General features: G+C 44.8%; 1 protein-coding gene across 1 annotated transcript in view; it reads left to right on the top strand.

Moving 5' to 3' along the window:
• The window catches only part of SMOX (spermine oxidase), a 57,214-nt gene that overhangs the window by 6,229 nt on the left and 25,157 nt on the right, over positions 1 to 25,828 (top strand). The window contains exon 2 of the mRNA XM_074865472.1: positions 24,397 to 24,631. Within this exon, the coding sequence (XP_074721573.1) occupies positions 24,424 to 24,631 (208 nt within the window). The 5' untranslated portion in view covers positions 24,397 to 24,423. The remainder of the gene's footprint in view (positions 1 to 24,396; positions 24,632 to 25,828) is intronic.

Genomic DNA, 25,828 nt, shown 5'->3' on the forward strand with positions numbered 1-25,828 from the left:
CTCTGCTGCTTGGATGGTCTGATCTCACAGAACACTATGTGCTCTTAATTAACGCTTGCAGAAGCACAGTGCTTCCAGTAATGTAGTAGACTAAATTAAATGTCCCCTTTATAATCATGGGGAGCTCACACCATTGCTCCAGTTATACAATAGCATTGGGTGCCTCTATTTGGACTTTGAAGAGAACTTGACAAAGGGCTGAATGTGACCACAGGCTTTAGAGTTAAGCACTGGGTCATTACCCTTTTTGTCCTCCGATTCCCTCGGGGTGGGATCCAGGACTGTGTGGTGGGCTCCCTGCCTGGCATGGAGGAGCGTTATGGAGGGGAACCAAAGTTTTGATGAAAGTGCTACATAAAGTCAGCTTTGCTCTACGGGCAAGCTGGTAGGAAGCACCAAAGGTCATGGATCTTGGGGGATGACCAAAAGGTCAGTACTAAAGGCGTTTCTGCATGAAGAGTTTATGCAGGTGGGATTTCTCATGCCAGGCTCCCAGCCGAGCAGAGGGACAGGCAGTGCTGGCAGGGAGATGGGAGTCATAATGCCAAGCAGATGATCCGCAAGCTTTGTTGTTGTTAAAAGCACAGACATTTTGCTCAGGGCTTCCCCAGAACATGAAAGGGATCCAGCCCTGAAGATCTTAAACATGAAAATATCCCAGGGAGAAACAGAAGAAAGGTCTAAAGAGGGAAAAAAGAGAGCTCCTCTGACTGCAGGGTGAGATGTGGAGGCAAAATGGGGGCAAAAAGTGCAGATGGGCTGCTGTTAACCACTGTCCCTGTTTTGTGGGATGTGAGGGTCTGTCTCATTGGGAAGGCTGTGCTAGGGAGCTCCTGTTCACACGCCTCGTCTTTTAAGACTGATGGTGTTATCTCTATTGCTCCTTCAGGAACGGGGGAAGAAGCTGCCTTGTGGGAATGGGCAGCTGCTGCACAGAGAACCTCACAGCATTTCTCCAGCATATTATGAAAATATTAGGGAAGCTCGTGTGCTCTGGGGCTGCTGCTGATACATTCTGTTGTCATATTTCTGTTATAAGCAAAGAACAGCAGGGCCAGAAGGGACCTTAATAAATTGTCCAGTCTGACCTCCTGCCCCAAGACTCAGTCAGATCTGTCTAAACTTTCCCAGCAGATGTTTGTCCAACACAGTTGTTAAAAGCCTCCAGTGATGGACTTTCCCCACCCTCCTTGGGTGATCCTTTAAAGTCCTTCATTGTTCTTACCATTACCAAGATTTTCCTAGTTTCCGACTTCTTGTGCTGCAGTTGAAAATTGCTGACCTCTTGCCCTTTTGTTTCTGTACAGAGCGAGCTGTTCAGTCCTCTGCGGCAGACTTTGGGGTATGTCTGAGCCGTGCCTTTCTTGAGCTGCAGGGCCCAGAACTTGCCTGCAGTGCTCCACCTGGGACCGACATGTACTGAGCCAACAGACACAATTTTATGACTCTCATATGTAGGCTAGGATAGATGCATTTCTGTGGTGGTGTGTTTTTTTTTTTTTTTTTTTTTTTGCCTGACAGCATCACAGATAAAGTATTTTGTCATAGAAGGTTTCATTATGGCTTTGTCTCTTTACCCGCTATAAAAACAGGGCACATGCTCTTCTTGCTCAAGTGCCATCTTCTCCACATGGATATACTACAGATCTTCACCAACTGTTCCAGAATTGTGCCTCTCGGGTGTAAGGTGAGGGTCCTTGCCAGCTGCTCTCACCAAGTCTTTCCCCATGACTAGCTCGATTGCAGCTTGGGCAATTGTGCTTTCCCGATCTGACTTCCCAGCTGCAGTTCACGAGTGACCTTCTATTCTCCCTCCCCGCAGTGGTTATGGTCTGTGTATCTGATTTTGTACGTACTATCTCTTCATTACTGTGAAGGATACAGTTACTCATGCATTTCTAAAGCTGGTAAAATGTGGCTGTGAAGTTTATTCTGATAAGAGAGGTAGCACTCCACCATAAAACCTGATAGAAAATGCAGCGGATAAGCACTAGAAGCATTACTAAGGTAAACTGGGGAACATGCCAGCCAGCATTAAAGGAACAATTAGCCATTTGCTTGAAGGTGATTGTTGTTTGATTGCTATACTTTTAGGAAAATTATTCCAAATGGCTGTCGTGTGACAGAGACAGGTATCTGAGGGCTGCTTGTCTGTCTGGGTGAAATAAATTTGGGTCTTGCTGTTTCTAGGTGGACAGATGTCCACCTTACACAAAACACTGTAGCGTGCATTTATTGTCCTTCTTGTACACCACAGTTGTATCTGTTTTGTCAGGTTTTAGGGGGTTTGTTTTACAGGATACTGAGAGGAAAGTGGCAGTTTCATGTGAACCGTATCCAAGTGGTTCGTTTTGTGGAATACTTCATTTTTGGGGGGGGGGGGGGGGGAAAGGGAAAAAAAACTTGTATGTGTGTATTGATATTGTTGCAGGCATTTTCTCTAGATCTAATAACACCTCTTATACCTTTCAGTGGGGGAGAGTAGGAAGTATGTATGAAAGGTATGTCTGCTTACAGAGAGCCTTTGTCCTGAGACAACTGAAGAAGTAACACCAAAATGAAGGCTGGTCTGGACAGGTCTGAAACACCTTTTGGCATCGACTTATGTTTATTGCGGTGGGAAGAGCAGCTAGGGAGGAGCAGTCTTGATTTTTGTTTGTTTGAACTATCAGTACGTATCTTCTTTGAATTCCTCACCGTTTTCTTGCAGAGTTTTTGTATGATAACTTGTATAACGTGAGTCTCCAGTTTCTCTTGTTCTGTTTCAAATAGCAGTGAAAGCTCTAGTGTTTTCTTTCTTCCTCTTTTTCTCCCTTAATTACAGATACAGGGACCTTTAGTCAAGTAGAAGGTATTTTATTGACAGCTTTTGGGTCTAAAGTACTTGTTATCACTGAACAGGTGTAGAGTGCTGTAGGCTACTGGGCAAAATCCCTTGTTCAGTGTTTTTTCATGTTTTCTTAGAACTGAAGTGTTATTTAGGTTGCATAGGCCATCTGGAGCTCTCTTATCTGACCTGCTCCAAGCAGGGCCAGAATCAAAGGCAGGCTTCTTGTGAACTTTTCTGATCAAGTTTTGGATGTTTCCTAGTCAAGTGTGGCGGGTTGATGCCGTGCTTAGTGCTCTCATGGTGAGGAATATTTCCTCTTGTCTGATCAGAATTTCCCTTGCTGCTAGTTATGCCCATTGTTTCTTGTCCTTTTGTTCATACTCATTGAGAAGAGTCTGGCTCCATCTTCTTTGTAACCTCCCGAGTTAGGTAGCTGAAGATAGATCCTCCACTAACCACCATTTTTTCTCCAAGTTAAACAAACCCTGTTCCCTCATTCTCTTTTTTTACATCATGTATTCCAGTGACCAGACCACCTCAGTGGTGCTCTGCTGAACTCGGTCGAGTTTGTCAGTGTCTTTTCTGGGGAGTGCAGCTAAATTAGATGGCGCTCCAGAAGTGGCCTCCTTGATGCCAAGAAGAGAAGAGCCATTTCCTCAAGCTCTTGGCTATTGCCCTTCCCAATACAGGCCAGTATGTGGCTGGCTTTTGTTGCTGCAGGGACACGCTGCTGATTCCTGTTCACCTTACTGCCCACCAGGACCCCCAGGTGCTTTTCTGAAGAGCTGCTCTCTAGCCAGTCAGTCCCCAGTTTGTGCTGACAGTGGGTGTTTTTTGTCTCAGGTGCAGGACTCTTGTATTTCTCAACTTCATGAGATTTCTCAACTTCCTTCAGCCCCTTTTTCCAGCTTTCTGGGCAGTCCTGCCCTCCAGTGTATCGACTGCTCACCCTAGCATGGTGTTGTCTCTGAACTTGCTGAGGGAGCTCTCATCCCATCATCCAGGCATTAATTAAGATGTTGAACAGTGTCAGTGTCAGTACTGGCTGCTCGTTGAGGAACACCATTCACAAAGGGCTGCCAGTTAAGACTTCAGTCTGTTGGCTGTTACCTTTCAAGCGCAATGATCCAACCAAATTTTAAGCATCTCGTGTTCCACCTACCCAATCTGTATCTCCCCATTTGTGGGGGTAGGTTAAGGGTCTCTGGGATGATCACTCTTTAAAAGATCTGCTAATTAGGGAATTGCTTCAAAACAGTGAAAAAGTTGTGTTCAGACTGACCTGTGTGGGGCTTTTCTATGGGGGACGTGTGCTGGAAGAAGAGGAGTGTGAAGTAAAAGCACATGGGATTCTAAAAAGTAGTTTCTGGTCTCTTTTTCTGTGTTAAGTCCATGGACTCTTGTTCTTTTCATCCACGTTGATGGCCATTACCTTGTTTTTAAACAGGGAAAAAAAGCCAGAGCGTTAAAGTTCGAAGAGCTAAACTCTGAATTTTTCCTGCTGAAGGTAGGAAGAAGGAGGCTTCTTTCAGGCTGTGGTCTGCCTGCTTGCCTGGACTAGTCTGTTCTTAGGAACGTGTCTGGCTTAAATGCATCCAGTTTAATCCCATACCTGGTGTTTTTTAATTTTGTTGTTCTCCATAAAAGTCTCCCCAGACCACTTTTATAAAAAGCGTTTTAGCTGCACAGCAGTGAGCAGCTAAGGGCGAAACTTTGCAAGGTGTAGCTAAGTGCCTTTTCTGGATCATTGCTGCAGGCTGAGGTTTGCCTTTATGCAGCTGTGGGATGTTGTCAAACCTTGCAATTGTACCTTGACCCTCTAAAATGCCAGAGCTTTTTCTGGAGTCTTGCTGTATATGAAATTGCTCCCCATTTCTGCATTTGTACCTGTGATTTCCCTTTCTTAAGTATTTTCTCTTGTTGATGTTGGACCAGCGTGTCAAGATCTTTTGGAAAACTAAACCTGTACACCATAGCGTGTGCAAATCCTCCCAGCTGAATCATCTGTTGGGTTTATGGCCATACATTCCAGTCTATCATCCAAATTGGTAATGAAAATATTGCACAGCTCTTATGCCTGGCTGAACCCGCTTTCCAGTGCCCTCCTGATTAGATAGCAAACCCTTGGTAATTGTGCTCCGAGAACTATGTTGTCAGGCAGCCATTTGATGGTGATTACATCTAGTTCATGTTTTCTTAGCTGGATCTTATGGTAATGTCATGTGGAACAGTGTCAGAGCTAATAAAGATTGCATTTCTGAACACCCTTATCACTTCTGTACAGGCATACTTTTTTTTTTTTTTCATTTGGATGCATAGATCCTCTGTTGTTCCATAGATTTTTGAAGCTAGAAGGCACCTTAAAGGTGATGAGATCTGGCCCTGTCCACACTGAAAGTTTAAATACACAAGCCATGCCAGATTTATCAGGAGTTTCATAATGGGACGGTTGTGCTATCACAGCTCCAGGAGATCAAGAGGAAACAAACGTGCTGTGTTTATGGGTCCCAAACAAAATTAAACAATTACCTGAATCCAGTCTTCAGAGCAGCCTTTGAACGAATCCTGACCCTTTTTCTGCAAGGGCTGGAAAAATAAAGAACGTGTCTAATCTGTACCAGATATCAGCCAACTGTTATCTGTGCCTACGTGCTGTTACTCAGATCTCGTTACCTGGCTAATTGGATAATAGGCAGTACACTTCACAACTACATAAGTATATTAAGCTTAATCTGCTTTCAAGCAGGGAGGGGAGGATGTGCTTGGTGACAAATGGACACAAGAAGATGTGCAGTGGAGCCGCGGTGTAAATACGGTCCTGTGTCCCCATCACTTCATTTCCAGGGACTTTCTGAGGCAGAAGCTCTGTATATCTGCAGCATTTTCATTAATATTTGAGTCCCAGAGCAGAGTTGCAACACTTTCAGACTTTGCCCATGCTAGCCAGGCAATTCCACTTTTAAAAGCACAGTTTTTCTAGCGGTTAAATCTCTTTCAGAGGTGTCTTTTAATAAAACATGGAGGATAACTTCATCCCTGCTTTTAAATCCAATGTGATGTAACAGAGAGGCATCCTGTGTGTGTGTGTGTGTGACACCTGGATTTGGGGTTGGTGTGAGCAGTTCTATACATAGAAGAGAGAGTGAAGCTATCTGATTATTGAAGTACTCTCCCCTTTCTTTCCTCAGAAGATGCAGTTACTGCATTTCCCCATTTTAAGACTTCTGGAGTGGATTGACTTTTCAGAGGCGTAATGAAAACAAAGTCTTGTAGAAGAAGTGTGTTTATATTTTCCCAGCAGCTAGCTTGTTTACTGAAAGACCTGTGGATATGAGCACATTTCACAAGTTGTCACCACCTATTACATTCTCAGGAGAAGGTATGTGCAAGGGATGTTTTGGGGTACAAAAGATGCATCTGCCAAGGGGATCTTTAGCTCAAGATAATGGGAGAGCGACTATGTGAAACATGTTCTGTCCAAATGTTTTGTGGATTCCCTTGGGATCGATGGAGGGTTTTGACACAGGGCTTGAGTTGAGCCTAATTTTTGGCCCTATATCTTGGATGAGGTGCCTAGGGCTTTTCATTTATAGCCTGCTTACCTCATCTAAAAAGTATCTTCAGCTTGTCATGCTGTCCAACATCTGTTTGTGGGAGGCAGAAAAGACAGTGGTAGACCTCTTAATCTTAAAGTGTCTTAAGCAAATGTAAACTCCATTAAGTGTGTTTATCACCGAGCAGCTCACTTACCAGCTGTGCCAAGTACCTTGCGGTTTGTTTATAGGGGAGGTTTGGAGGATTCTCTGACACTTTCTGTCTTGACATCTGTGGTTTTGTGGCCAGCAAGGGTACTTGTCCACGTGAGGAAACTACTCCACTGCAAGGTGGGATGTGAATTTAAAGCACGCTGACTTTCCCGTGGAAAGGCTTATTAAATAACAGAGCCCCTAAATCACTTCTATTTTGGATGAAGGGAGAAGATTTCAGGGTAACTGTTTTGGTCCATTTCAGTGTAGTCAAACTAAACCACCAATTTATTTTGGATGAATTAGAGAATAGCTCTTGAATGCAGAAGAGTTTTTATAGTTATCCACACCTGATTTAGTGCCTGGACTAAAAGCGTGGTCACCAGGGAAAGTCGTATTTTTTCCAAAGGGTAGTTCACATCTCGGCGCCTAAATTACTGGGACAGGCTGTGGAGAGAGTCTGTGTCCTTGTTTTCAGGATGTAGGATGCCTACCCCCATAGCTGAGGCACTGATGGTGGGTAGCTACAGGGAACTGTTCCCTCCTGTCGCTGCGTTCCTGGGTCAGATTTCAGTTTGAGGCATCCAGAAGAAATGAATGAGAGTGGTCTGTTATAGATGGTCTCCCCAAAGTGTTAAATGAGGTGAAGGTTGCATCCTTTCTGTAACAACATGCACTAATAATAACCTTTATCTCCCATCCCAGTCTGCTGCGCATTGAAGAAAACTCCCATACTCAATCCATCATCAACTTTGAGTCGGGCTAGACTTCCACCTGTGCTTATTAAAGGGTGAAGAATGCACTGTCATATGCAGCTGATAAGGGAATTCAGAAATAAAAGTGGATATTAAGTTGTCAGTAGCCTTTTTTTCCCTTTAGCTTTAGATGGAAAAAAATAATGGCATAGGTTGTTTTCTTCCTCCTGCGTGGGCAATATCTAGACATGCCCAGCACTTTCCCCGACTGTTTTTCAAAACCAAGATAGCCATTATGGTGGTCCTGTCTGGCCGCTGCCTGCTGCAAATCAAACCCACACCCAGTAACTTAGGAATCAAAAGCAGAACACCTGCTTGGTTGGTCATTAGTGTCGTCTTTACAAAATGTTTTAAAACCAAAACCAGACGTGCAACTCTGTGTGTTTTCAAGGAGACAAGGCCGTGAGATTTGTGATGCTTCTTAGCTCTTGGGGGAGGATTCATGTTGTGGTTGTGGCTGAGCATGGATGAACCGTCCTTGTAGAGGGATCCACAGTACTCACAGAGTGAATGTGTCACACTAGGTCTTCATTAAGGTCTTTAAGCACTATTTTAAGTTGCCTAAGTCATAGAACGTCTTACGTCTGGAGCCAAGGCCTTGACTGTGAGAGGCAGCCCTTTGGAAAGCTGTGCAAAGATCCTCGTGTGGCTCAAAAACAGTGGCCTGTGTTTCAGAAAGGGACATTGTGAACGAGGAGAACAAGTTTCAAATCACATGTCCCCCAGCAAGTACCATTCTTTCGATAGGAAGACTTGTTGGAGAATGTTAATTGAGTCCCTTTTTAAATGAAGGAGGCTTTGCTTCCTTCCCAAGTTTTCAAAACAAATTTTCCAAATACAGAGCCTATGTTTCATTCAAGTGTAAATCCTTTCTCTTTAACCTGGAAGTTATCCCAGAAAAAAGCCTATCCATTCACTGCAGGACAGACCCTTGCGGTTGCGGTGGAAAAAAAGAAGTGGATCAAATTGTCCAAACAGGAAGGGAATTAAGAAAAGACTTTGCTTAGTGAGCAGAGCTCTCATTTAAGTTTAAATGGTCGTCCTACAAACTCTGCTTTATATCTCTGTTGCTTTTGAAGAATCACACAATAATGGAAGTGTCTGCTAAATTTAGAAATGACAAATTTTCCTTGCCAACGTGCCAGCCTATCTGTAGGCTGTATAGATTTCAGCATGTAGTTATGGGATGGATACAAACAGTGATTTGAAATTTAGTGGCTTGTTATCTCTTCTGACTTCAACATAGCTCAGTCCTGGGGGGTATCTAATACTTTACACCGATTCCTTTTCTTTGAGAGCACTGATCAAAATGCCTTTTTGGCACAGCTAGGTGCTAATGCTGTTTTACATATGGTGAAGCTGAAGTATTGAAAGGATGAAGCGTGACGTGCTGAATAAAATGAGCTCCCAACTAAACACATTGAAATTGTGCTATATTTTTAGCAACTTATGGATAGGATTGTCATTCTTTTACCCCCAGTCACATGGGAAGGCTGTGGAAGAACAGATAAATCACAAGTGTCCCAGTTGCCCGTTTCTTCTGTTTACCACATGACAAGTCTTCCTGCTCTGTGAAAAATCTTAGATCTAAAATATTTTTTTTCCCCAGCCTGTGCTATTTAATTTTTCTCTTTCTGCGCAATGTTTTATCTTAATTCTGTGAAGATGTTTGAGACACGGTTTCCTGAAGAGGAGCAATACGAAGTAAACTTCCATTTGTTTCAGTAAATGTCTTGATTGTCACAGAGAAGAAATGTTTTTGAGTTCAGGTGTGTCAGGAGGAATGAAAGGCACCTTGCAGAAGTGGTAATCCATCATTAGTGTGCATCCCACGGCACTCCAGGCTGCAGTTGCCTGCAGGGTGCTTGGTAACCTCAGGAAGCTGACTGGAGGGGGTTTTCTTTTGGAATCTCCAACCAAAATTTCATCCTCGGGCTTTGTTTTGAAGTTTGCAACAAGGTGGAAACAAAGCCAAAAGTGTTACTGTTGTATTTTTGTCTCTTTCCTCTCTCACCCATTTTTTTTTCGTTGTCTTTCATGAGCCGTTCCTGCTCCGTGCTCTGTTTCGCTGTGCCTAGCACTCAGGAGGAAAATCACTCAGCAGGGTGAATTGCTTCTGTTGCTTTACAGCAGGGCTACATTCCTGTGTAAGATTTTTTTTTTTGTAGCAGTCGCTGATTTCCTCTGGATCTCTCTAGATGACCTGAATGCAGACAGTGTTTAGTTAGGGGAAAGTCTGTGCTTTTGTATTGAAACATTTCTTGCTGTCCTACGCAAAACTCCACACCTCAAGCACCATGGGGAGAACGCCCGTCTTCTTCAAGGGAAGCTTCTGCTGGGTAAGAATCTCAGAAAGCCAATCTGCCAGCCGTGATCCAGACTTCATCGAGATCTAAGGACGTGCTTCCCAACCTGAACCCCCCTCCCTTGGGCCCTCGTCCGATACGTGAACATCTTTGTTCAGGCAGCAGGACAGAGAACGTTGTGCGTATCGCCGTGTGCTAAAACCAGCTCTGGTTGTGTCTCTGCTGCCTTAAAGCTGGAGCATGTGGTTTGCCTTTAATGTTCCAGCAAAGCACGAGCCCAGGAGAAGTCCCCTCAATATTTTTCCTGGAGTCACGTCTAGTTTCTTCCAGGCTGAAGTCAATCCGGTTACTGTGGGAGTAAATCCGTGCGGTGTTCAGCTTTTCTAATTTTGGTTCTCATCCCCTAGTGTTTCTGTTGCATTTAATGATTTTCCTTGTGGCTTGAATGGTAAAGATGTGGTAACTGCTCGGGGATGGCTTAAAATCAAAGATTCAGTGTGGGTGTTGCTTTCAAATAGAGAAGGAATAATGCTATTTAGAGAGCTGTGCTGCTATTTCAGGGCAGTTTGTTAGGTCTGGGTTCTGAGAAGTGGTGAGAAAAAATAATTGCTTTTGGGCTAGCGTGTCTCATATGGTGTGTCCTGAAATGATCCTCATGTACACATTGAGTTGGAACCAGTACTGAGCCTCTCTGCATGCAGATTCAGTCCCTGTCTCACCCTCCTATTACCCAGGATGGGAGGAGAAGAAAAGATTCCTGTTGAAACTTTGCTCCCAAGCTTGCTGCAATGAATTTAAAACCCCAAACCACAGAGAATTCCCAAATGTAATATGGACACCAGTGTTTATTTGACTGAGACCCCATTGTGTTCTGAGTTGTGCAAACACAGGCAAGTTTCCTATTTAATTAAGGCTGGTTTTATCAATTAAGTTTCCCAAACAATTGAAGAGAGAAGGAGGGTAGTGAAGATAAGATCGCACGGTTATGCAGATGGGATAGGGTACAGCTCTTTTTGGCAGTCAGAATACAAGTTCTGCGGGAAACTTGTTTGCAGCATTGTTCTGATCCATTATGCCACTGTTTTTAGTTTGTAACCTCTTTTTTTTTTTTCTGTAGTTTACTGTCTGTCTCCTTCCTTTTACAGTCCTGAAACACCAAGCTTTGCTTTCACAAGAAATTTAGCAGTGGCAAATATCTCCCAATACTGAATGTGATTGAGGCGCTGGAAATAAGGGGAAGATTCCCACCACGCGGTCAACCAGGGCTTGGCAAGCTTGTAGAGACACAGGAAAAGGCAGACCAGTTTGGGTCTGGTTGTTGCTTGTCCTGGTTAGCTCAACAGCTCTGTTCCGAGCGATTAACGTTCCATGTTGTCTGAGGCTAACATGGCCAAACTGCATCTTGCTGTACTGGTTTAGGTTCTGGCCAGCTCACGGTGTTGATAGGTCCCTGATGGTCTATAGGATGTGGAAACGTAGTGGTTTCTACCGCAGGTGTTAGAATTTGTGGCTAGATCAGGATTTCTATCACCAGGCTTAAGATAGGAATATCCCATTCCCTGCAGCAGGTTGAATACCACTCTGGTGTCCCTATTTTCTCCAGTTGCTCCTGATGCAGTAGAAGAGTGTTCTGGCAGTGTAAGCTGTCTCTGGTGATGGGGTAGATGATGTGGGATGCCTTTGAGGTAGGTGGGCCTTTGTACCCATCCCTGCAACTTCCCAAAATAAAGGGAGTGCTGATACGCCAGCTGCAACACGTACTTGTTCTGTCTTCATGGGATTTGTAGAGCAGAGGATTTTACTGGATTTGCTCCTCTGCTGTGCAAGGAACATGCTGAAGCTGTGCTTTTTGTTGCTGCTGTGAAACTCCTTTTAACTGTCCTGTGTAATACTGTAGCCTCTGGCACACGAACCACAGCATTACAGTGTTCTGATCTTACAAGCTGCGTGGGCAGAAGCTCCGTAGCCCAGACCGCATGGCGCAGGGAAGTCATTGTCTCAGCTGCAGACGAGCTAACCAGCTTTGTGTGACCAGAAAAGCTGCAGTGAAAAAGGGAAAGAAGAGACTTATGCCTCCAAGACTGTCCCAAAAGCTCAGCCAGTCGGACCATAGCTGACCCACCTTACCACCCCTGGGTGCTCCTGAAAGGCCTTTGACTTCACTCTCAGCCCATTTATCTGGGAATCACTTGAGGATGGTGACCACCTCCTTGCACTCCATGGGAGCTTTTGATGGTGGAGGAAATCATCTAGTCCTTGATTTTATCCCCATACTGTAAATCAAGATGCCGACCAACCGGCCAAGGCGTATTCCAGCAGGCTGTCAGAGAACTGCTGCTTTGAAGAGCAATTCAAGATATCCTGCTCCCTTCCCAGCATCTCAGAGCTGGCTGAGCCTGCTGCATTCTCACGGTGCCCTTCAGCCAGCGGAACACGCTTGAGAACCAGTCATAGACCAGCCAATTATTTTGATTTATTTTCTTTTTTTTTCCCCTTAGATGAGAGGGTTTTTAAAAACACATAATGGTGCATTTTATCAGTGAGTTTTAAATGGCATGATTCATCCCCTATGTTCTTGGCGTGACGTTCTTTGGTTTATTTTCTGGATATCCTTGCAGTTCTGTTAGTGCCAAGCACTGTATGGAAGTGCCCCATGGCAGACAACCTGCTCTGCCCATATGTTAGCTTAAAAAAAAAAAACCCAACTCATAATAGGAAATCTTTATACTGCATGCCAAGATGCTTGGGGCTTGTTAAATATATTCTGCTTGTCAACAACTACCCGATTTAAAAAGTAGCCTTGGTGTGAACCAGCTTTGAACAAGTTCATTTGACTCGAGGGATATTTGCAGGCATTAAAACAAGTTGGATCACAGTGGTAAAAATGTGCAGTGGTTTCCTGATCAAAAGCACCATCCAGTGAGCCATTTTTATTTTTTTGTTTTAATCTCTCTAAACATTGAAAAGTACAGAGATTTTCCCAGTGAGCAGATTTTTGGTGACACTGGAGAGGGGAGGGGGCTCACTGGGGCAAATGTTTCTGGGAGCCCCTCGGTGTGTTACTGGAACACTTGCAGCAGCTGGTGCAAGCTGCACGCCGGTGTGCAGGGGCAGGGGTATGGGTGTAACAGGACAAAACATCCTGATGCTTTAACTCCCTGAAAGGAGGGTGCAGAGAGGGGGGATGAGTCTCTTTAACCAAGTAATAAGCGATAGGACAAGAGGGAATGGCCTCAAGCTGCGCCAGGGCAGGGTCAGACTGGCTCTTAGGAAGGATTTCTTTGCAGAAGGGGTTGTTGGGCGTTGGAATGGGCTGCCCAGGGCAGGGGGGGAGTCCCCATCCCTGGAGGGGTTGAAGAGTCGGGTTGACCCAGCGCCGAGGGATCTGGTGGAGTTGAGAACGGTCAGTGTGAGGTTCATGGTTGGACTGGAGGATCTTCAAGGGCTTTTCCAACCGAGATGATTCTGGGATTCTTTGCCTGAAGTCAGTATTATTCAGTGGGGTTCACTGGCTGCAGCAGCCGGATTCCTCACTGCTGTGTAAATCCCATCTTTTCAGAAGATGTAAATGTGTAAATCTTCTTTTCAGAACTGTGGTACCCATTTATGGAGTGAGCTCTGCTCCCTGCCTGCTCCATCTTTGCTGGCTTCTTGTCTGAGCCCAGCCCGCTCCCCTGCCAGCTCTGCAAATTGTCTCTCATCAGGGAGGATAGTCCACGTGTGATGGATATGGGAGCCGGTGGCTCCTTGCGATGCTTCCTGGCCTTCCTTGTCTTGAAGACTGAATTATCAATCACAGACGCTGTTCTGTCCCCATTTCCCACTCTCTGTGGGCTGCTGGTCTGATCACTCAGAGATCTGGACACTAGCTAGCTATGTCTTTCCTTGCAGCGCAGCTTTGGATAAGCTGCTCAGAAAATCAGGCAGCAAAGGAGGTTCCTAGTGCCTCTAAGCTAGCAGGAGATCTCATCATGGAACCTTTTCCACCATCTTTGCTGATTCAGAGATAATTATAAAATGTCGGATTTGACAGTTTATTCTCTCTGTCTCCCCCGCATTTTTCCTGGATGATGGTGGTGTGGGAAGAGGCAAAGGGGACAGCTGTTTTGGATCATACTTACAAAAAATATTGTTTCTCAGAACAATTTTTTGTTGTTTTTGAACTTAAACATTTCCGCTTCCTTTTGTAGGCCAACAGCGTAGGACCACAGAGTGGTGCTGTGGTTGGAGCCTGTAGCCTGCGTAAGGTCTGATGGCCTCAACTCTAAGATCTGGCAGCTTTGGGCTGCTCATTCATAACTAGTGGAGTAATTTCACAGAGGTGGCTTTGGGTAGTCATCTTTATATGACACAGATAGGTGAAATGGCTTGCCCAAGGTCCCACAGATCATCAGTGGTCACACTAGGAGTAGGAGTCCATTGTCTGGTGTGTGTGTAATGAAGAAGCGCAGCTTCTTCCCAGCTTGGGAAGAGGAAACAATTTAGTCTGGCCCCATCTCTGTCTCTCCTGAGATGTGGGGAGGTGATATTTCTGGAAGCAAGGGGGTAAATGAAGATAAGGCTTGCAGTGTTTTGTTACAAGAACAAAAGCTAGGCAGCCCAGCTAAGGTCATCTCAGGCTGGAGGAGACCTGAGCTTGGACAGGCAAAGGTTAGTGCTGTAATTTCCCTCTGTCTCTTTTGGGATGTGTCCTGAGGAAGAAGAGTGCAGAGTCAGCCTGAAAATCTCTGCTGCCTTCAGAAAACCGATGCCAGGGAGGTTTTGGGTGCAAGGCTGCAGGTTTGGCATACGAGTGAAACGGGAAGCGTTTTGTTCGTGCTGCCGTCTAAGAGTACACGTGGTGTGTTATTAATGTGTTTCCTTCCTTGATGTCTGATCCAGCTCTGCATTCACTGTGCGTCAGGCGTTGGGGTGGGTCACTAATTTGTAAATGGGGCTCATAGATGCTGATGCAAGATCAGCGCTACTGAACTGCAGCCTTTTCAGTGCCTCGAGCCATGTTTGATGGCTTGGGCTTTTACATGGGCAAATTTTAGTGGATGGCAGCATTTGTCTTCAGTCCCAACTTGTTTTTCTCTCACAGCCACCCTTATAAATTCCAGCAGCTCTCTGGAAATTGAACCACTTAGTTTCAGCTTCTGCCTGCAGAAATACAAGGCAGGACATTAGCTGCTCGTTTGCGGCAGGAGTGCTGGCTTGTTTTTTGTGAAAAACTGTCTGGCTTCCTTGTACCACTGTGGTGAGAAAGATGGGCATCACCATCTCTCTGTCACCAGGGCTGGTGGGCAAAGGTGAGGCAGACAGGATAAATGGGTTGTGTTGATGGTCTGGGATGCAGTAGAGAGGGTGCTGCAGAGATGAAGGAGATGTTCTACTCAAAACCTGCTCAGGTCCAGGGAGAATTGCTCACTCAGGCTCACGTGTCTCTGTGCAGTGTCTGTAAGGCTCCTGGCTCTGTTTAGGCATGAAGAGGTGATGAGAAGCAAGGGGATGAAGTCACACTGATGGGAAAAGCAGGGATTTTGGATCTGCCTTACTTGTTCCAATTACTGGAAAACACTGCATTCGAGGAGACCGTGCTGGTGATGATCCTACTTGGAGCAGGAGGTTGGAGCAGAGCCTTTCAGGGGCTACTTCTGACCAACACTTGCAGGTTCTGTGTGCTGTCAGAACAGGTCTCCTCTGCCAAGACCTCCTGCCTGCCCACGCCTGGCAGCTGCCTGCCAAAGAGGGCAGCAGGACTGGTCTGGGGCTGAGTGACTTGTTCCAGCTGCCCACATCCAGCCCGCAAACCTGTTTAGCCTAAAATACTGAACTGGATAAAGCCTGAGCATGAGGATGACGATGAAATGCCGCTCTCCATGTGGTTTCAGCCCAGCAGTTGGAGGTGAGTTTCCAGCATGTACAGGCGTAACCCGAGTTAACCTTGATCTCACTGGTGCGTATGCTGTCGGTGACATGGGTTTATGAGCTTGGGAAGGGCCCTGGTATGTACGTAGATGGCTGTGGACCATTATCCTGCTTCTGCAGCTCTCCAGGTAGCTGAGTAAACGAGGTGTGTCTGCTTCCGATGCAATAAACCTCCCGTTGCGCTGCAGATGCAACCTTGCCACGTTGGTGTTCGCGCAACTCCTGTACAAAGGGAGTTTATAACACCAGCCTTGTTTCATTCGTGTATCTGACTGACGTGGAGTACTTAAGTTCAATTAATAATGCTCCTGCCTTCTGTTGAAAGGGTGTCCGTACTTAACCCGTGCTGGTATAGATGGTTCCAAAAAGGATTGTGAGTGAGTTTGGTGTGCAACCCGCTGGATTAAAAAGGAGCTGGGGTGGGGGGGGGGGCGGTATGTAGAGAAGGAAAAAAGAGACATTATCTTCCAGTTTGACATGTTTACAGCCTGGAGAGCTTGGAAAGAGCATCTTGAAATAACAGGCAGTAAGGTTTAATGTGCTTGCTTCTGAGAAGGCTGATGAAAGCGGAAAAGAAGGAGAGGTTACAAAAGCTTGTTTGTTGTGCTGGGAGCTGCGGAGAACCACAGCTAACAGCGGCGGGAGGCACTGGCGACAGGCAGTGCTGGGGCCAGCACAGAAATCTCCATCTGCTTCATTTTTGTATCTACTTGGGTATGATCTGCTCTATCCTGACCTGTGCTCAGTGGACAGCCTGACTCTGAAGCCTGGAAAGGTGTTAAAGGAGATAAAATTGCTCCAACTAGAATAATCCTTCCAAACGCTTTTCCCTCAGCTTAGAAAAAAAAGATGCATTAGAGATGATAATTGAAAAATTAGTTACTGCAGTTACTTAGATGGAGGTTACTCATTACAGCCATGCAGTTGCTCAGTACAAGTAGTGCTAGGCTGTGTAATGAATTAATGGCCTCAGCGCTGGAGTGTCTTTACACCTGATAAATGAGTTGCTTTCTGTTTCCGTTGTGGAGCTTTTGTATATGGGCTCTGCTAACAGCGCTTTCAGCAAACCACTCTTCTGTATGCAGTTGGTGAAATAATAGAGGTTATTACATTGATTGAAAAAGGCCTTTGAAATTCTGTATCAGAAAGTTTGCTTTTTTTTTTAGATTGTTTTCTGAGGCCCAGGAGGTGCCCTGCCCTGGGTGGTCAGTGGGAATTTCCATTCCTTTGGCATCACTGGAAACTACCTGCGTGTGTGCTCCATCTGTACAACACTGCTAATAACGCATGTGCTCACAGACATACAGTTCTGTGTCATGGTAGATTCCTGGGGTGCAAAAGCCAGAAAGTTTTGTCTTGCAAATCTGTCCTGGCCATCTCCGTCATATAGGCAGGAGCATTCCCAGCACCACAACCCTGTCTTCTGGTGAGACTGGAGTGTAGATGTCTAGGAGAGATTTGATCCTGATTTAAAAGCCTCAAGCAGTATCCTGTCTGTCTTCAGTGGAAAGTGTTTCAACAGCTGATTAGTGTCACTGTTAAAAATAAACATCTTATTTCTGTTCTGAATTTTTCTAGCTTCTGCTCTTGGTTGCACAATCTCTCTTTGTTTCTGCTTAGATTGATTTAATCCTTTGGTGTCAAGTATTCGCTGTTTGTAAACACTTTCAGGCTGTGATGACAAACCTGCATTATAAACACATGTGTATGTAGTGCCCCTTCATGTGTTGATAGTATCTTGAACAGTTGCAGTTAAAATAATAATAAAATAGTAATGTGTTTATTTCTTGTGCTTCCTTTTAGTCTTTCAACTGAAATGAAGTCTTGTTGTTTTTATCTGAGTTCCTTTCAAACACAATATTATTGTTCAGGTTTCTGATTAAGGATGATGCTTAATTCCCATAAATTAAAAACCTAGAGGGAATAAAATGATTCCGGTAAATTTTAGTTGGTTTATGCTGGAGCTGCTTTGGTCTGTGCGGTCAGCGGGGAATTCGTTTGTGTCGATGATACATTTCTCACCCTCCAGAACGGCTGTTACACTTGTTAATGTGAAGACTGCCAATTCAACACTCTACAGAAGGACTAAAAAATTCAGGCAAATAATGCAATTAGGAAGGAAAACTGGGTCCTTGTGCAGGAGTCTCAGAATAGCAAGTGGAAGTATAACCACTGGCTGCCTCTTCTGGAGGTGCAGTTCCTCTCAACCTCATTTTAGCTGTGGAAAGCTAGTTGTAGATCAGTAAGTGTGTCATAGTAATATGAGTTGATGAGTTAAAGAGTTAGTGCTGAAGTCCCCATGTCTGCAAGTGTGTGTCCCTGGAGGCTTCAGGTTGGACTTGCTGTGCTCTGGTCCCATAATCACAGAATCATCATCAAGGTTGGAAAAGCCCTTGAAGATCCTCCAGTCCAACCATTAACCTCACACTGACAATTCCCAACTCCACCAGATCCCTCAGCGCTGCGTCAACCCAACTCTTCAACCCCTCCAGGGATGGGGACTCCCCCCTGCCCTGGGCAGCCCATTCCAACGCCCAACAACCCCTTCTGCAAAGAAATCCTTCCTAAGAGCCAGTCTGACCCTGCCCTGGCGCAGCTTGAGGCCATTCCCTCTTGTCCTGCCGCTGGTTCCTTGGCTCAAGAGACTCATCCCCCCTCTCTGCACTCTCCTTTCAGGGAGTTGTAGAGGGCCATGAGGTCTCCCCTCAGCCTCCTCTTCTCCACACTAAACCCCCCCAGTTCCCTCAGCCGCTCCCCATCAGACCTGTGCTCCAGACCCTGCACCAGCTCCGTTGCCCTTCTCTGGACACGCTCGAGTCATTCAATGGCCTTTTTGGAGTGAGGGGCCCAAAACTGAACCCAGGGATCGAGGGGCGGCCTCACCAGTGCCAAGTCCAGGGGTAAGATCCCTTCCCTGTCCCTGCTGGCCACGCTAGTGCTGATACAAGCCAGGATACCATTGGCCTTCTTGGCCACCTGGGCACACTGCTGGCTCATGTTCAGTTGGCTGTCAGTCAGCCCCCCCCCAGGTCCCTCTCTGACTGGCTGACTGAATGCCCCTGACTGGCTGGGGATGCATTTAGGTTCTCCTGGTGTCCATCTTCTAGTTTAGTTAATCCACAAGTAGCGAAGCTGTTTGGCTGTTTCAGTGCCACTGCACAGCATGAATGGAAGTGTGGGGAGTGGAGGTGTTGAGGTCACTCCAAAGCAAAGTCCTGATCCCTGCTAGTGTAAGGGTACTCAGAAGGGTTAGGTGATTGTTTTAAACTGGTCTGTAGCTTCCTTTCAGCTTGTCCATCCTAAGATAGGTATGCCAAATATCAGCAGGAGAGATTGCTCCTCTCCATCACCTGAAAGGCTGCAGGCAGCAGAAACACCCACATGATGAAATGGTGTGAGATGGGTCCCACCTGAGATGACTGTGACTGTGGTCTGTGGCATGCTGGGAGCTCACAGCTTTGGCTCGTGGGTATAAGACAACCTGCTGTGTGAGATGAAGCCTGAAGGGAGAGGAAGGTCACATTTTTTTAAGACTAACCAATCCTGTTGGAAAAAAAAAAAGGCAAAACCAAACCAAAAACCCAACCAACCACTAGACAAACCTTTAAGCATGCAAGCCTTGTTTTCAGTATGTTGCCTTGCCTAAGTCTTTGTGTCATCACAGCTAGGACAGTACTACCACGAGAGTATTTGGGTGAGCTAAGAATAGCAGATTTCCTTGAGAAATGTTTTTGTTTATTTTGTTTTTGTATTTTTAAATTGTTGGAGCCTTGGTGACCTTTTTCTTAAGAGTCCTAGAAGAACAGCCTGGTCAGAGAGTATCATTGTAATAAGGACGGCAGTTGTGAACTGCCCTAATTCTCTGGCTGCTTCTTTGTGACCTGCAAGGTTTTACTGGCAAAATGAGAAGAAAAATCATAAAGTGGACATACCTCTGAATTTTATTGCTGTTGCTGCTGGATTAAAGGTAGAGAAGGCCAGTGTGACACTTGCATTCACGCTGTTTCTAGGTCACTGTTGTCTGTGGGGCCACTATAACTTAAATAAGTAGAAGGCACTCTGTGTTAAAGGGGATATATCCAGAATGTATCTTTATTAAAAGGATGAAGAGCAGGAATCTGTTCAAAATGATTTCTAAGTTACTGCTAGGATAGCTCTGGTGTGAAGCCCTGCTGAAAGCTGACAGGACACCTCTATGCCAATGAAAAGGGTCATTTCCCTGGGAGCAGTGAGGGCTGGGTGCGTAACTAAGATCAGCAGAGATGAAGGGATGAGGAGCTCATAGGATTGAAGGGTACAAATGCCAGGAATGGAAACCCATGATTCTTGCTTGGTAGAATGATGTATTTTCCCAAAGATTTGCCTGCTGGGAAAGAGCAGCTGAGCTCAGTTTTGTGGTGGGTTTTTTTTTTTGGGTTAGGGGGGGTGTGTGTGTGTGTGTAGGGATTTTTTTTTTTTTTTAAGGTATCTTTTTGAATGAAGGAAATGGACAGTAGTGAGAAGGGATGGACAAAGTGTAGTGGTACCTAGGGAGACAAGGGCAGAATGGTGGTACAGACTGAGAAAAGGAAGCAGGTCTGGAGGAAGGAGTGATTCACATATCATGAGTAAGACACTTAGATGTGCAAGAGGTAAGAGGATCAAAGCTATTTTTTTAAGACAGAAGGAAGTTGTGTATTTGGATTTTGAAAAAAAAATTATTGTGAATAGCTGGTGCCTGTTAGCTATCTCACAGGAAAGCTATAAGCAAGACAATGCAGGGGGATTTTTATTGTTAGTCAAGCTGTGGTTTAGTACTACCCGTGCTCTTAGATGGACACAACATAAAATTACAGCCTCAGAGAGATTCACAGTACAACAGCTAACGCTTCTTACCCTGTGATTTAAAAAAAAAAAAAAACAAAACCAAAAAGAAAGGAAAAAGAAACAACCCTTTTTGGCAATCAAGAAAAAGTAAAAAGCCAAACTATCTTTGTGTCAGAGGATCTAGTAATATTCACTGGCTCAAGCCCTGGCTGGTGGCTTAGCAAGTATTGAAGGCAGAGCATTGCACATGATAGATCGTGTTTTATGTGCTTGTCTTACTTATGAGCCTAACAGAGTGTATAATTGATACTGAAATAAAGTGTAGTGGGGATTCATGTATTTATATCATCTGTTCATTTCACAATGGAGCATGTATCCTGGTTGGAAAGCCCAAGCTCTTGCTAAATTTTAATTGCCTTCCCCTGCTGATCATATGGTAAAGGTTGTTGACTAATTAGGGGTGGTTTCTAAATCAGGATTCTGTACACACAAAATACCCTGTTATTTTCTCATCTGTCTAGACAGGTCACCTAATCCAGTATTAAAATTCTGAAACAGGAGGGGAAAACATTTTCTTGAAGCTTTCATGTGAGGAATTCACATGAGTTTGCCAAAGCCAGGATTAGGAAAGCTGTACTTAAGAACTGAGCTAAACCAGTTCAATTTCTATAGGATGTAGATGGCAGAAAAGATGTGTCTTTACTGTGGCAATTAAAATACGTGCATCAAAGTGCTATCTGGAGATTGGGGGAGAAGTGGAGAGTGCTATAGAATGTCTATGGGGTTGTAATAAATCCTGAAGACATTTCTAGTAAGAGTTATTTCAGCTGTGGGTTTATAATAGCTCACAAATGAGGAAGGAGTAAGCAGATGAAGATTTATTTCTTCCTGAAGAAGAGATGACAAGGATTATATAGGAAGGTCCTTAGCACTGCGGAGAATGTGAACAGGCAATCACTGTTCAGTGTTTCTTATAACATAGTTCTGGGGGATGTCCTCAATTTTCATTGGAGAATGGTTTTGAAACCACCAAAAGAACATTAATATTTGCATAAGGATAATAGACAGTGTTGCTCCTCACCACAAAGTTGTTGTGAAGGCCAGAAGTATAGAGGGATTCAGAAAAGAGTTGGCAAATGCAAGGGGCAGAAGTCCCAGGGGTTGTTAGGCTCAGAGGTCTGGACATTAGCTCTACCTTACAATGGCCTTATTGGACTTCCTGGTGGAAGTTGGTACTGCCAGAAGAGGGTCTTTCCTCTTCACACCAATATGACTCTTCATTGTGACTTGCTGTGGCAGTTCTTATGTGCCCTTCAGTAACGGTATGGTTTTGCCCCTCATATCCCAGAGGTGGACTTTCCTGAAGCTCTGAATACAGAGATCCCAATGTTCAGGGCCCATCTTAAAGATCTTAAAATAACTCAGAGAAATTTCACTTCTTATCATCTTAGATTGAAAGTCAATAAATTGACATGCTGGGGGGGGAGGGCGGGGAGGGATGTAGAGGACTAGTGCTTGACAGGGCCCAAGAAATGTAGTGGCTTCACTCAAGAGAAGATGGTGCAGAAAAATATTTCTTCATAGGATGCCCAGCTCCTTCCCATGGTAAATAAAGAAAAGTGATGCTTCCTTTTTTTGGTTGGGTTTTTAACTAGAATGTTGTCCCGCATCTTTGTGGTGTGTGTTCGTGTGAGTCTGTTGAGGAGTGGTCTCGTCTTTCGTATCAGCCTCTTGACTGGTGAGGATATAACCTCCTCATCATGGAGCAGCTCCCGACTAACTCCCGAGGGAGGCCCTCCCTACCTGGAGTGCCCTGTTCCTGTTTATCTTAACCCATTCTGAAAATCCACTTTCGGAGTGGATTAAGATAAAAAAGAGCAAAACACTCCTCTCCCAGATGAGGAAAGTCCGCAAGGGGAATGAACCAGCATCAAAGTCAAGTAGAGACAAGTCCTGAGGTGTCTGCAACTGGAAAAATGAGCCATCTCACCAGCAGCTCTAGGGAAGGAGCTTTGCATCCTCCCCCCTCCGCCTGCTCCAGATCTTTATTGTTTCTTGTGGAACAGGGAAGAAATTGCTCACTGCTACTTTTTCAAACTGTTGTACTGCTTTTGAATCTAGCTTGCTCAGAAGTAAGTTCAGTGCCTGGTTTTGGCTTCTGCTTGTCAAATGACCATGATTCGTGACTCTTTCTCCATGGACTAGAAAGCATCGGATGCTTTGCAGACATACTTGACTTCATCTTGGAAATAACTCTCCAAACACCAGTGTCTGGCTCCCTGTGACAAATATCAGCTAGCTGAGATCTGTTGGTCGGGAGATGAAAACCATGAGATGATTGATGTAATTGCAGGTAGACGTTTTTAGCGTGGCTGCAGCAGAGCTGGCTCAATGTCACTGGTTCCATTGTTCAGTGGCAGTTCGAACAAGCCACCTTGGCAGAAATAGAGTTTGGTACAGGCACTGTGCTAATCTCTCTTGCAGGTGAGCCTAGATAGTGTGGATTGAGCTGAAGTTTTTCCAGTGGAAACTAAACATTTTCAAAGCAGTTGTCAAGAGCTCCAGTAGGACCACTTTACTTTTTATACCACTGCTTAAATCACTGCAGTCTGGCGTCACCTCTGTTACAGAGACCAGGAGATGCTTGGTCAACAAGCATAAATAAGATCCTGGAGAAAAAAGGACTCTTGAAATGAAACCACTGTTGCTTTGCACTCCATGAGTACACATGCAATAGTTCAGCAGTATCTTAAGCACAAAGGTTTGACTCTTCTCCTGGTTATGCAAAGGAGAAACAGGAGTCTTTGACACTGGCCAAGGGTTGGGCGAATTGGGGAAGAACACAGAGGTTTATCTAGCAGCTTGGCAACAGGCAGAGACAGCGTATGAGCTCCTTGGGTTTCTCTGCGTTCAGTAAGCATCGGGTAGGGAGGACGGTCAGGCTGGGAATTACACGCACGCTTTATCCAAATCATTGGGCACCAGCTGATTCAAGGGCTGATGAATCCTGGGCTGTGTGTTTATCCTTTGCAAGTCAGGACTGATATCTTCTTGGGCCTGGTGCAGTATGGGTCTCTGTACTCTGTTCTTCATGCTCTTGAGGGCAGGTGTGAACCTACCCAGAACCAGATGTTGACATTTGTGTATAAAGACATCCTACACTGGTGATCCTTCATTAAGGTTTAACCTTAACCACGGACTCAGGCTGGGTACTAAAATAAGGTGATGGAACCCAAGAACTTAAGGGTATACACAGTTAAAAAGATGCCTTCTAGGAGTTTGCACAGAAAAATAGGGTGTTGCTTGGGGGAGCAGTTGGATGCATTGGGTGGGTGGAGGTAGAATTGGACTAGTCAGGGCTAGTATGGGTTTGAACCTCTCTTCATCAAAGACTGAGGCTGATCTTGATGTGGCAGGACAGTGTTGGCTCCAGGGGCTGCATCATGTGGCTGTAAATTTTTCAACTGGCCCTTGTTGACTTTCATCAGTTGAAACATTTTTCTGTCTGTACCATTTCTGTAATGATTGGTTTGATATCTGATCTCCATGCTTTGAGCTAAATCCTCTTTATCTAGTCCCATAGTTACATGATCTGAAGCTTTGTGGTTGCCACAGAGGCAAAGCGAAGCTTCATTGCTGTGTTGTGGAGCTTGTCGGCACTGGACATGTGTTTGTTTTTGGTTTTGTTTTTTTTTTTTTAATTTAAAGTCTCTACCACAAAATTGCCACTTTTGGTGGTTATATAAAGAGATGGGAGTTTGAAAATCCTTTGACTTCTCTGGAAATAATCTACATGGTACAAGAGGGTGGAGATTTCTGGAGCTTCCAGTACTGATGCTCCAGGCCAAAAAGTTGTTGCATCCCAATTTGACCTCAGTTATCCTTCCTATGCGTCTCATTTTGAAGACTGGGTCTAGTTCACAAGTTTTCTTTCTTTTTTGCTGGACCTTTTTTTTTTTTTTTTTTTAAACTTTCTTAGGATTTTTAACTGCAGAGAAGTTTGAGCCGAGATCCCTGAACTCGCTTGTTTGCTTTTTCCATAGGTTCCTTAGAAAGAGAGCTTGGACGGCATGCAAAGTTGTGAAATATCTGGAGACAGCACGGATGATCCTCTTAGTAGTGGCCTACGGAGAAAACGACAGCCTCGAATAGTAGTTATTGGTGCTGGGCTTGCAGGGCTGTCAGCAGCGAGAGCGCTCTTGGAAAGCGGTTTCACGGATGTAACTATCCTTGAGGCGACTGACCGAATTGGAGGCCGCGTGCAAAGTGTGAAACTTGGTAAGAGCAGCATTTTGGGCTGGCTTTATTCTGCTAACAAGGCTTTGTATTGTTATTAGGTTAATTTGACCTTGGAAATGTGCTTTTTCAGTCAACATGCGCATGCGGAAGGTTATTTGAGGTGTGATGTTGTCAGGGACGTAAGTCCTTGGGCTCCTTTCAGGGTGGGTGGGTGAATCTGAGCTACCTTGTGCATCTTTTCCGAGGGAGGGCTGCTCCAAAACCATGTCTCTATAAAATAAAGACCTCGGTGATCATTTCCATTCATACGGGAAGAGCTCTGTGTAACAAGTCTGTGAGAAGCGTTCTGTGATTAAATAACTGTATCGAGAGTTTCCACCAATGTTTTCAAGCTTGACTCTTGACTAGGAGCAGTCAGTAAATCTCCTGGCTAGTGAAGGGCTGTTTCTCAGTGACTTACATCGCTTGCAGAGGGGCAAGCTCCAAGCTATTCTGTTTCACAAATAGCCCCATTCATTTCCCTAGAACTAATTTACTGTGTAGGGCACTACCCACTGTGAATCAGGCTGCTGGAAAAACCTCTTCAATGTATCCTTTCATCCCGATTTGCAGCTTTCCTACCTCTGTGGCTTCCTTTCTCAGTGTGTAATAAAGGTGCAGACACTGGATATTTTAATCCCATGTCAAATTGGAAGGGCTTGTAAAATCTCTAAATACAAAACTACTGGAACAAATGTTACCCTTTGCAGCACAGTAGTCAATGAAACTTGCCCTGGTATCTAGAAGGGCATTGCCTGTCTCTTCTCCACAGGAGGCAAAAAGCTGTTCACTTTTACTGAATTGCCTTTCTGATTTCAATTAACTAGTTCTGTTTCTGATCCCACTCCCTGTATTTATTAACTTTGGCCTCTTGCTGCCCTCCTTTCTTTTTATTTGTCAGGTGCTTACATCACTTACTATATTTTACTCGATAAACTCACTACAGTAAATAAACAGCAGTGTCCTATGAACTTTCAGAAGGGAAATGAATGAAAAGGCACTTGGACAAATCTAATCTGCAGAGTTTGAATAGGGTACTTTACATTCTGCTGAGACTTGGCATGGAGGTTAGAATGGGAAGTGTGTCCTTTACTCACAATACACTGTATTAAAAATATCCTGGATCGTGTCTGAAAGGAGGGAAGTGTTAAAGACCTGAAATCTTCAGGGAGCAATATATCATTTTGTCAGTGCACC

This window comes from Strix uralensis, chromosome 4 (genome assembly GCF_047716275.1).
Source record: "Strix uralensis isolate ZFMK-TIS-50842 chromosome 4, bStrUra1, whole genome shotgun sequence".
NCBI lineage: Eukaryota > Metazoa > Chordata > Aves > Strigiformes > Strigidae > Strix > Strix uralensis.